This window comes from Episyrphus balteatus, chromosome 1 (genome assembly GCF_945859705.1).
Source record: "Episyrphus balteatus chromosome 1, idEpiBalt1.1, whole genome shotgun sequence".
In the NCBI taxonomy this organism is placed as follows: Eukaryota; Metazoa; Arthropoda; class Insecta; order Diptera; family Syrphidae; genus Episyrphus; species Episyrphus balteatus.
This window is the reverse complement of record NC_079134.1, coordinates 142,144,615-142,156,420: the sequence shown is the minus strand read 5'-3', so window position 1 is coordinate 142,156,420 and position 11,806 is coordinate 142,144,615. Positions and strand designations below refer to the sequence as shown.

General features: G+C 31.2%; 1 protein-coding gene across 1 annotated transcript; it reads right to left on the bottom strand.

The window, feature by feature from the left end:
• Nucleotides 1-782: 782 nt before the first annotated feature.
• On the bottom strand, nucleotides 783-3,543 carry LOC129921041 (actin, muscle). The gene is made up of 2 exons (XM_056002668.1): nucleotides 3,385-3,543; nucleotides 783-1,913 (listed from the first exon to the last, which is right to left on the bottom strand). Exons 1-2 carry the CDS (start codon nucleotides 3,422-3,424, stop codon nucleotides 823-825), a joined length of 1,131 nt encoding a protein of 376 aa, XP_055858643.1. The 5' UTR covers nucleotides 3,425-3,543; the 3' UTR covers nucleotides 783-822.
• Between the last annotated feature and the right edge of the window lie 8,263 nt (nucleotides 3,544-11,806).

Below are 11,806 nucleotides of genomic sequence, written 5' to 3'. Positions count from 1 at the left end.
AAAAAAATCAAAACAAAAAAAATCTACAAAATTTTAGCACCACAATCCATCTCTAAATGCTTCACAACCAATACCTTCATTGCAATATGCATAGATGATGGCAACTTGCCATCAAAAATTCCCTTTGCACATTTCTTTTCACTCTCGCAACGCCAGCCAAGCCAACTTAGCATCGTTTGTCGTTTAATTAATTAGCAAAATACCACATCACCACAGTATTCATCCCCTCTAAAATTCAAAAACATTAATTTTACACAATATTCAAAGAGTCAAAAAGACACATAAAATGCATCGAAGAAATGTGATCATTTAATATTCATCATCACTTATGATAATTATTTATTATGACAGCCGCCAAAAGACCAGATAAATGATTCAAAGTGACAGCTCACCACAAACAAAACCATCTCTGTCAAATAAAAATAAAAATAATTTTTTAAATTGTATAATAATTTTTATTTAATAATACATAAATTCGTTTGACTAGCTTAAAAAATAAAAAATAAAGAAATTTATGTCCTTAAGGACCAAAAATTATTTTACATTTGGCATCATTTTTAATAGAATTTCCTTACAGTAATTATTGTGGTGCATTAAAACTAATTCCATATTTTATACAAAAAAAAAGTATTTAAAAAAAAAACATTTATATTAACATAAAATTATTAAAAAAAAAGGATATCAGTCGGCAGGACGAAACTAAAATAATATGTGCACTCCTGGTTAACATCAGGATCTGATCTGATCTGGCTTGGGGATTTTTTTTCAATTTGAATTAACTTCTCAAAAAGGGTATTGGTGGCATTTGTTGTTATTATCAACTTAGAAGCACTTGCGGTGGACAATTCCTGGGCCAGATTCATCGTATTCCTCCTTCGAGATCCACATCTGTTGGAAGGTTGACAACGAAGCAAGGATAGATCCACCGATCCATACGGAGTATTTCCTCTCTGGTGGAGCAATGATCTTGATCTTGATGGTCGATGGAGCCAAGGCGGTGATTTCCTTTTGCATACGATCAGCAATACCTGGGTACATGGTGGTACCGCCGGACATGACAGTGTTGGCATACAAGTCCTTCCTGATGTCAACGTCGCACTTCATGATCGAGTTGTAGACAGTCTCGTGAATACCGCACGATTCCATACCCAAGAATGAGGGTTGGAAGAGAGCCTCTGGGCAACGGAAACGTTCGTTACCAATGGTGATCACTTGACCATCGGGAAGTTCATAGGACTTCTCGAGAGAGGTAGAAGCAGCAGCAGTAGCCATTTCTTGTTCAAAGTCCAAAGCAACATAGCACAATTTCTCCTTGATGTCACGAACAATTTCACGTTCAGCTGTGGTGGTGAATGAGTAACCACGTTCGGTGAGGATCTTCATCAAGTAATCGGTCAAGTCACGACCAGCCAAGTCCAAACGGAGGATTGCATGGGGCAAGGCATAACCCTCATAGATTGGGACAGTGTGGGAGACACCATCTCCAGAGTCGAGCACGATACCGGTGGTACGACCGGAAGCGTACAGGGAGAGAACAGCTTGGATGGCAACATACATGGCTGGAGAGTTGAAGGTTTCAAACATGATTTGGGTCATCTTCTCACGATTGGCCTTTGGGTTCAAGGGGGCTTCGGTTAACAGAACTGGGTGTTCTTCGGGGGCAACACGCAATTCATTGTAGAAGGTGTGATGCCAGATCTTTTCCATATCATCCCAGTTGGTGATGATACCGTGTTCAATGGGGTATTTTAAGGTGAGGATACCTCTTTTGCTTTGGGCCTCATCACCGACATAGGAGTCCTTTTGACCCATACCGACCATGACACCTTGATGGCGGGGCCTGCCTACAATGGATGGGAAGACGGCACGTGGTGCATCATCTCCGGCAAAGCCAGCTTTGCACATACCGGAACCTGTAATTGTAAGAAAAACAAAAGGAAGATGAGTATTTTGAGGGAATTTGAGGGGGATTTTGAAATTAGGGGTCCTAAATTATGAGTTCTGAGAAAATGTGAAGTTTTGATAAAGTCTTTTGATTTTTGGATTCGAGGGTCTTGAATTATAAATTTATATTTTTATTTCGGATATAAATAAGGATTCCTTTTTTTTTTATAGAAATAGGGTCTTTAATTTCTCTGTCCTCTTTCCCGAGAATATTTCAGGATATTTCTATCACTTCTCACATCAATTTTGAGAAAAAGAAATTTTAACCGAATAGTAGAAAAATACTTAAAAAATTGATGATTTGTTCATGTTTTTTGAAAATATTAAAAAATTTTGTATGTTTGTTCCGGAATAACTTGAAATATTCTGATTGGATTTTAATTAAAGAAACTTTCAAAGAAGGGTAAAGTATTTTTGAAGAATATTGGGTACAATTTATTTCTATTACTTTGATAAAACTCCGATTTTGGGAAAATTTAAAAAAACTGCTCTTTTTTTTTAGAAAAATCTCAAAAAGCTGATTTATTGCCTATTTTTTTTTTAAAGAACCGAACTGAAAAATTAGAAAATACTCTAAAAGAAGAAAAAAATATAAAAATTTTGAAAAAAAATATTAAAATTTGGGTGTTTGTTCTGAGTAAATTTGAAAACGGCTGGGCTAATTTAAAAAAAAAAACTTATTTTTAAAGTGCTTAAGCATCCGTGATGATTTAGTAGTACATTTTGTTCAAAATAATACTACTATAGAGGTCGAAAACGGTGTTTTCGAAAACTGTTTCTTAGTTTTTTTCTAGTGAGAAACTCAAAATATTGATTCTTAAGCTGATTAATTTTATTTGGCCCAAGAACCGAACCGAAGTATTTGTCAAAATAACAATTAAATGTTTAAGATTTAGTTTTTAAAAGAAAAAATATAAAATTTGGGTGTTTGTTCCGAGTAAATTTATAAACAGATGGACTTATTTCAAAGGAAAAACTTTTTTTTGAAGGATTAAGCATCCGTGATCATTAAGTAGTACATTTTGTTCAAAATAATACTACTATAGAGGTCGAAAACGGTATTTTCGAAAACTATTTCTTAGTTTTGTTTCTATTGAGAAACTCAAAATATTGATTTTAGCTGTTTAGTTAAGTTATAGAAATAAATTGACAATTTTGGTGTTTGTGTCGCGGAATTTCGAAAACGAGTTGAGGTTGAAAACCCAGTTTTCGAAAACAATTTTCAAAATATTTAAAAGTTTTGTCTGTTTTTTAGGAATATGATGAAAAAAACTTCTTATTTTAATTTCACTTAGTCCAGATCGTAAGAGAACTGGATTCAAATAAAATTTAAAAAATCACAAAAATTTATCCCATCTTCTTGTTAAGCAAAACTTCACTTTTTCTTTAAAAAATATTTTTTTTTTTTTTTCAAAATTTTCATTTAAAAAACCAACGCACCGTTATCAACGACCAAAGCAGCAACATCATCGTCACACATTTTGAATTAGTTTATTTTATTTTAGGTTTGAACACTTAAGAACACAAAAGAATACTGATTGTATATAGGATCGCGACCGTTTCCAATGGATCGAACTGACTGAGCGTATCTCGGCAGGCGAACATCAGTTTTTATATTCCGGACACCCCACAAGAAGTTCAGATACAAATCTCATCAACAGCACAGATGTCTCTTCGAGTGGTGGTGTTGCGCGCGGTGTTGGATAAAAATAGATTGGTGATGTTGATGGGGTTTTGGACCATATAATATCGGCGGTACGAAACGATGGCGGGGGAAAAAGTTAGCCTGCGCCGAGTAAACGTACCGTATATGGTAAGAGATTTGGAAAATTCTATGTTTTTTTTTTTTTTATTTTGTTTTGAAAATATTTTTGGTATGGAGAGGCTTAAGTTTTTGAGTTTAAATTGTGTGCGATCTTTAGTAGGTAAGACTCATACAGATACAATTTTAGGAATTTTTGTTTCTTCGTTGTTCGTTTGTCGAGGGGGGAATTCTCTGTTTTTGGCAATTTTTTAAGTAATTTTCAAATCACCTACCTTCTAATCTAATTTTAAATTGGATTGATAATGTAGGTAGTCGATGTTTTTTTCGATGTTTGTGTGTTTTTTATTGTTTTGCTTTTCGATGATTAGATGATTGTTTACTTTTAGAATTTTTTTTAATTTTCATGATGAGTTTTTGGTTTTTTCAGTTTTTTTGTATTTAGTTGAAGGAGGTCGAACACTGTGGGAGCCTTATGATTTAATTGATTACAATTTTATTTCTGTCTGTTTATACCTATTTTATCAATGAAAATTATAAAAAAAAAAAAATATTTTATTAGCTGAAAAGAGTTAACTGCTGAACAGTTCTTTAATTTTTTTTGAAATTTTATTGTGTGGTTATTTTTGTTATGTAAACATAGCGCGGAAAAATATCAAATAAAAACGTTCATACCTAATTATTATATTTAATAGTTTTTGTTTCGAACGCAAAAAGAAAACATTAAGATGACCTACTCGTCGGTTTTTCAAGGCCGATTTCAATTTTTTTTTTTTGAGAATTTTTCAAGTACTCCAGTAAACTGTGATTTTAAGTAGTTGATATGTATGAATTAGGAAAAGTTTTTTGATAGATGAAAAATCTTTTTACGATTGCAATGATCAATACAATTTCGATATTTGTGAACACAATTTTTATTTATTGGTTGCTGAGGTCTGGAGCTTGGCTCGAATGTTGTCGTCATTATAATATGCTGAGGTTGTATCTTTTACACAGCTGTCATCGATGAATTCATAATTTCTTTCAAAGAATTCAGTATATTTTTCTAATGGTTTTTTGTGCGCTGAGCTCGAATCTGAAGTCAAAAAATTTCTATCACATCACGTTTTTGACATATTACCATGCCAAAAATCAGAAAAATAGTGTTTGGGACGTTCAAAATTCAATATCTCAAAAACTTTGCACGTTAGAGCTATTCTAGTGCTTGATTCAAATTACAAAGGTCAATGACCATTAGAAAAGTATAATTTGGTTCCTATGGAAAATTATTTCCATATTAACAAAAATATAGTTTTTCCACACAATCTTTAAAAAACGGTTTGAAGCTAAATAATTGCATTCCAAACTTTTCAAAAATCAAAAATTTGTTTGGTAGCTTTTTTGATTGAAAAATAAGCTATTTTTTCAAATTAAATTCGTCAAAAATCCAAAAATTAATTTTTTGCTCAAAAAACATTTTTAATACCTAGATAGAAAACATAAGGAAGTAATTTTTAACCAAGTTTTGTTAAAATCAAATTATTTTTGTAAAAGATAAAAATAAAAAATCAAAAAATCGTATTTTTGCATTTTTTTCAATATTTTTAAGGTTATAGAAAAAAATTGTTTGATTAAAAGTTGTAGACATTTATATGTACTACCTACAACTTTTGCATTTGACTTTTTTCGATAGGATGTCTAATTTTGACAGAAATCATAAAAAACCATTATTTTTGACACCCACCCCACTTTTTCGCGCACACACCCCCTTCCCCCAATTTTTTTGTAGGTAATTTATTTTTCCCCTGTCATATACCATTTATCCTAAATTTTCCCACCACCCTTATGCTGCTAATAATTTTTTCAACTTTTGCCTTCTGAAAACCGGATTGGCACTGGTCTAAAAGAGGATGAGCACAAAAATAGCATGGCAGTTAATAGAGATCCAAAGATTATAAAGATTATTATAATTTAAAGAACTTTAATAAATTGAATTATAAATAAAATTACATAGTAAAAGACCCATGACCGTTGAAGAAACCCTGTCATTTTTAAAAATAATAAAGTTGGCAGAGTTTACTTTTATTAACATTAAAATTCATACCTCAATTGAAAACCACCTTATTATATTGAGATCCAGAAAGAATTCAATTTGATTTCTTTTATCAGGATGCATTTTAGAAAAAAAACTATAATTCGTTTTTTTTAACTAATTTTTTATAAATATTTTTTTTTTAAACCTTTCATACCAACTTTATTTAAAGAATAAATAAAGTTGGTATGAAATTTTTTAAGCAATTATTATTCTAATATTTTTTTTTTTGACAATATAATTCTTGATTTATATTCGAGTTTTATAAATAGTTTTGCATAATAAATTTTGAAAACAATTGAATCAGTTGTTTGAGAGAAATTTAGAATTAAAAAAAAACGGTAAGGTAAATGTATTGCAGATAAGAAAGATAGTGAATTCCTCGAAAAAAAAAAATTTCGTCAATAAACATTGTTTAAAAACTTACGGTTGAATTTTTTCAGTTTTTAAGAAAATTTAAATGTTTTAAAATTATTTTCAGGAACTCCTTAGTACAATCTCACGGGACCAACTTTTTCGCATTCACTATTGTGGGTTATTTAATTATTATTATCTCGTCTTTTTTTTCGAATGCATAACTTGATAATATTTCGCAAGTAAAAATCTTAAGGAATAGAGAATACTTTCACTGAGGAAGGTTATGTAAAAGAGAGAAAAAAAAATATTTGCAAGATCCAAACTTCTTTAAAATGCAATATTTTCAACAGGAAAAAAGTTTGTCTTTGAATTAAATTGTAAATTTTTTACAAAAAAAAAAAGACTCAAGATAAAAAAAATTTAATTTTTTACTAATTGTTTTTAAATTCGTAGAAATCACTTTTTCACCATTTCAGAATAAAAGGAAAAATGATTTATTTTTCAAATAATATTTTATGTTCTAAAAACTGGTGGTCCAAAAAATACCTAATAGAAAACTCAGTTTGCAGAAAAAAATATAATTATTGATAAACTATTCTGAAAATTATATTAAATTATAAAAACATTTCTTAATCATATATTCGTAGTTTCGTAGTTGTATGGATTATAACTACGGTGACCATATTTCTGGAAGCGAAACCCGGGACAGATAAAAATTCATTGGATCGTTTTGAAAATATTGATTAAAAAAAAAAAAATCAAATTTTTTAAATGAGTTTTCATAATTTTTCATAATTTTGATATCAAGATTTCCTAAACGATTTTATGGTACCGTTTTTGTTGAAATCATTTAAGTCGTTTACGAAATCAGAAATCAAGAAAATGGTTTTATAATAATGTCTGTTAATAACTTCTAAAAATATATTTTTATAATAAAAATTGGGAGAGCTGTTTTTTAACATTTTAATTTTATTTTAAATGATTTTGAAATTGTATGATTTTTAACACAAATTTTAACATGTCCTTAAAAGTTTTGAAACTTATCTGGGCTCTTTACACTTCTAAATATATGTTGTTCTTTACTCGAAAACATTTTACCTGGTGTGGCAACCTGACAAACAGAAGCTGGAACTAAATAATTGACGAATATTAAAAAAAAACGAAAGCCTAGTCTAGAGGCGAAACAAAAATTTTCTTACAAAACCAGCACAACGAAATCGTAAACGAAAATTGTGCTTATCGTTGAACAATACGCAGCTTAGGTAACGAAATTCTTACCTGTGCCAGAATATATATAGAGTTTCAATCGTTTTTCACTCCCATTTATTTGTCCAGGCAATTTTCTTGCAGCAAAAGTTTTTTGACTTTGGAGACTTAGAAAAATTTTCGTTTTGCTTCAGCAGCGTACTAGGCTTAATGCCTTATCCGAAAAATCAGAAAAATTTTAATTTACAACCACTGTTTTCTTGTTTTCCGTACAAAGTATTTAAAATATTGAATACAAAATTAGAGAATGTGCAAATACGGGACAATCACGGGACAAATTACAAAACACGGGACACTTATAAGTCCCGGGTTTCCTTAATAAAAACCCGGTAGGTTCACTTATTCGTTAAGCTATGATTACACGGTCAACGAAATCGGTCAACGCGTTGACTCTCTGACGTCAAGAAATAATCCATATTCTCTCTGTCATCTCACCGTCAACGTTCACAGTGTCAATGCATAAAACATTGACTATCACACGATTGTCAACGTGACGTTTACTTAGCAGTGTCAACGCGTTGCCTCTCGCAAAACACACTGATCACACTGTTTGACACAAAGCAAAAATTTTAATTTTCCAAAAATATTTTGTAAAAAAAAGCGGAGAAAATGAGATTTGAAAAAAGCTCTCATAGAAAAATTAAACGGAAATATGTTTGACATTGTTGCATTGAAATGTAAATATTTCGAGATATACGCAATGCACTTTTAAGATAAAAGTCTTAAATGAATTCTAATAAGATTGTTGAACGAATACAAATTTAAAATTGCTAAATTTGTGTCGAAAAATTAGATAAAAAAAATAAAAAAGTTTCCACATTTGATTTTTAAAAAATCGAAAAAAAAATCAACATGGCCACCTTCAAACGCTCATACCATAGGAAAGCCGCACCCAATGTTAATGGTTATGGTCTTAAAATTTAGCTTAGAATGTATAAATGGTTTTTGGTTTTTTGTCAAAAAAAAATTTTTTGCATCCAACATGGATGCCACGGCCATACCAAAAAGTTTTTTTTTGTAAAAAAAAAAACAAAAAGGTGAAATGAGAACCCCCCTCTCTCCAAAACGGAACACCATTCAAATAATCGTCCTACAAAAAATTTTCCCAATCCAACTTTCATCATATTTCTATACAAAAAACAATGTCATTCTAAAACGATGACACGGTATTAAATTCTGCCTCGTCAACGCTGGGACAGGGTCATTGCGATGACACCCAGTCCTAAAACCCTGTCAACGCGTCCCAATGGCATTGACAGAGAGATTACACGGTCATCGAAAATAGTCAATGCGTTGACCCAAAAATGTGAGTCAACGCGAGTATCATCGTACCCGTCAACGCAATGACAGCAGTTTTCGTTGACGATCACACGACGTGACACTCTTGAGACAGATTGTGACGTCATTTTAACTAAGAGCGGAATTCAGAGTCGTCACTCAAGTCAAAATTTTACTCAAGTGAACATTTGCTCATGCGTTTGGGCCACTTCAGCTACTTGTTACGTTAAGAAAACCTAAGAGTTCCTTTATTTTAAGCTTATGAATTCCAAATGAGCAAATTTTAAGCATATCTACCTATAAAGTTTGATTCTGTGATATCTTTAATTTGTCCAGCAACGAACGGACACCCTCCAACTCCAATAACTCATCGGGTATTGGCAAATTATTTCAGATGACTTTATTTATTTTTAATTTTATGTTTATACACTAAAAATTATGTAGACATTGTTAAAATTTAGCTTTCTACCTAAAATAACATCAAATTCCCTGCACACTCCGAATGAAAATCCTCATCCTCATCGTCCAACAAAACAAGGACAAATAAATCAAAATCAACCATCAACACCCCGAAGCACAAAGCGACACAAAGTGCGTGCACAATATTTACTTTGTCGTTTAATAAAAATATCCAAACTTAATTGGCAAAATTGCTAAATCAAGTACAAATCAAAATTTAATAAATCCAGTCTCGTTTTGTAGCCCCAGTTAAGTAATAAAGTGACTTGGATCACATGTCACTTACTTTGTAAAATGCGGACTTTACCTTGGCAATGTTTTCCCAAGGCACGTGTATCCCAGTCCCAGTCACAGTCTGATAGCTGATTCGGGATTTCACAATAAATAATTCGCCCTTTGCTCAATCGTTCGTTCTGTTTACAACCGAAAAAAAGAAGGACACACGCTCATAAACAAATAAGAGTAAATTCGTATTCGTTTATATGTCCTTTTCGCAGGCGGATAAATATTTATAAAAATTCCTAAGGATTTTCATCCCGAGTGGTGTAGCGTAGCGCGCCTTCAACCTTCATGAAATCGTATTTCGTTGCTTCGAGTCTCCTAGGAACAAAACAAAAATCGGCCAAGCGAGAACTAAACTCACGAATCCATTTGAGGAGGATATAAATGTTTCCATAGTAACCACCAGGATAAAGGACATTTTTCACAGAGATTCAATCACCATAAATCCCCCCTTGACAACTCACTTGGATAGGTTTTTGTTTTTGTTGAGACTGTGACAATATTTTCCACTGTTAACCGAGGGTGAAATGATTTTGTTTGCCAAACATCCTTTTGTATACCTTTTTTGTATTTTATATCGAAAATTCGAAAAAAAAGAGGATTTTTATTATTAACAGTTTAGATTTGGAATTTTATTGGATTTTCCGTTGATGTGTGTTTCTTGTTATTCTATTCGTATTTTTTCCTTATTTTCATTTAACGAATATATTTGGAGGAGACGATGGTTTCTGTTTGTATTGTATCTTCAGGGCTTCTGGAGTTCTGATCTGATGATGATGATGATGATGTGGAGGAGTAAAGCCGCAGCCCTTTATATAGCATCAGCATTGGCTAATTGATGGCATTGATCGACCACATCAGCGCCATGTGATTTCTGGTCGCTGTGTGATGGTCAATTCAATTATATTTGGGAAAATTGGTTTTTCTGAGGAATTTTTATTTGTTCGATGCGATTGTTGGTTTTATAATTTTTTTTTTTTCTGTTTTGTCCTTGGGCGTTAATAAAATATTATGCATTTTGTATGCAGCAGAAGGACAATCAAAAGAGGGTTTGGAACTGTTTTTGGGATAAAAGGATTTCTGCTTTGTGTGACTTGATTGACATTAAAAGGGTTAACAAATACTTTTGTTATTGGCTTTTTTGAAAAAAAAAAAAAAAAAGAAAAGTGTTTTAAGTCCATTACAAGGACCAAGAAAATCAGAGATATTAATGCCCACATTGTAATTAGAAGGGTAATTATGTACCATTATTGTGTCCTTGTTATTTTGTTCATTCTGGTAGGCCATACCGGGAAGGTTGTACTTTATCTGTCTGTTTGTATGGCCGAAAAAAAGTGCTCGAATTTTTCAATGTAATAAGGTCAAAAATTGTATTAGGGTTTTAGTTTTAAGAATATGTAAAAAAAAAATTATAATATCGTTCGTTTTGGCTCGATCAAATCGGTTGAAACTGAAAAAAAATCATGTGTGCAATTCACACGTGGTTGAAGTGAAACCTTAAAAACCATTTAAAAAAAAATCGAAAAAATATAACTTTTTTTTATTCCATCACTTTTTTTATATGACAACCTACAATAAATTATAATAATAAATACCATCTGAAAGCTTATTGTTTCAGCTCAAAATATTTATATCGACCATGTCTATACAACATCTACAGAAAGAGCTAGAATTTTTTTAACCCAATTAGTTTTCATAAAAAAAGCAAAACAATCAATCTCTTTCCTCTTCTAACGCCATTAAATCAATTTTCTTAAATACAACCTATAATAAATTTTATATCATTATTATTTCACCTTTTATATGACGCTTCAATCATATTTCTACCATGCCTACAAAAAAAGTAAGAATTTTTTAAAGCCAACCATGTCGAAATTTCAAACTGAAATCAAAAGAAAAAGAACATCTTTTCACCGTTATCTCAGAATTTTGAATATGAAATTAATTGAAATTTTGCACAATTATAATTTATTTAACTACCTATCTACTGTATAAATTTCATTCATTTATCTATTAAAACAAAAAAGTTATGATCAATTGATTTTTCGTGTCGCTTTTTCGTTTCATCTTGTTTCAAATCACTACGATACTTAAGAAGTTTTCACTTCAAAGACTTAATATTATGAAAAAAGTTCATTATGTTTTACCGATATTTCCGAATTTTGAATGTGAAAGTGTTTAAAATTTTTGTAGAAATATAACTCTGAATTTAATTTTTTCACTCTCTATATACATTTAATATATCTATCTATCAAAATAAAAAGGGTATTCATAAAAAACTATTGGGAAAACAAACATTTTTTTCCCCTCTTTCGCTCAGATATCATTTTTATAATCTAAGTTTCTGCATATGCATGCAACTTTTAAATACCTATTAGTTATGTAAG

Coding starts and splice junctions, on each gene's coding strand:
- LOC129921041 (XM_056002668.1), bottom strand. CDS start 3,424: ATGTGTGACGATGATGTTGCTGCTTTGGTCGTTGATAACG. Junction 1,914..3,384: donor TGCTTTGGTCGTTGATAACG/GTGCGTTGGTTT, acceptor TTACAATTACAG/GTTCCGGTATGTGCAAAGCT.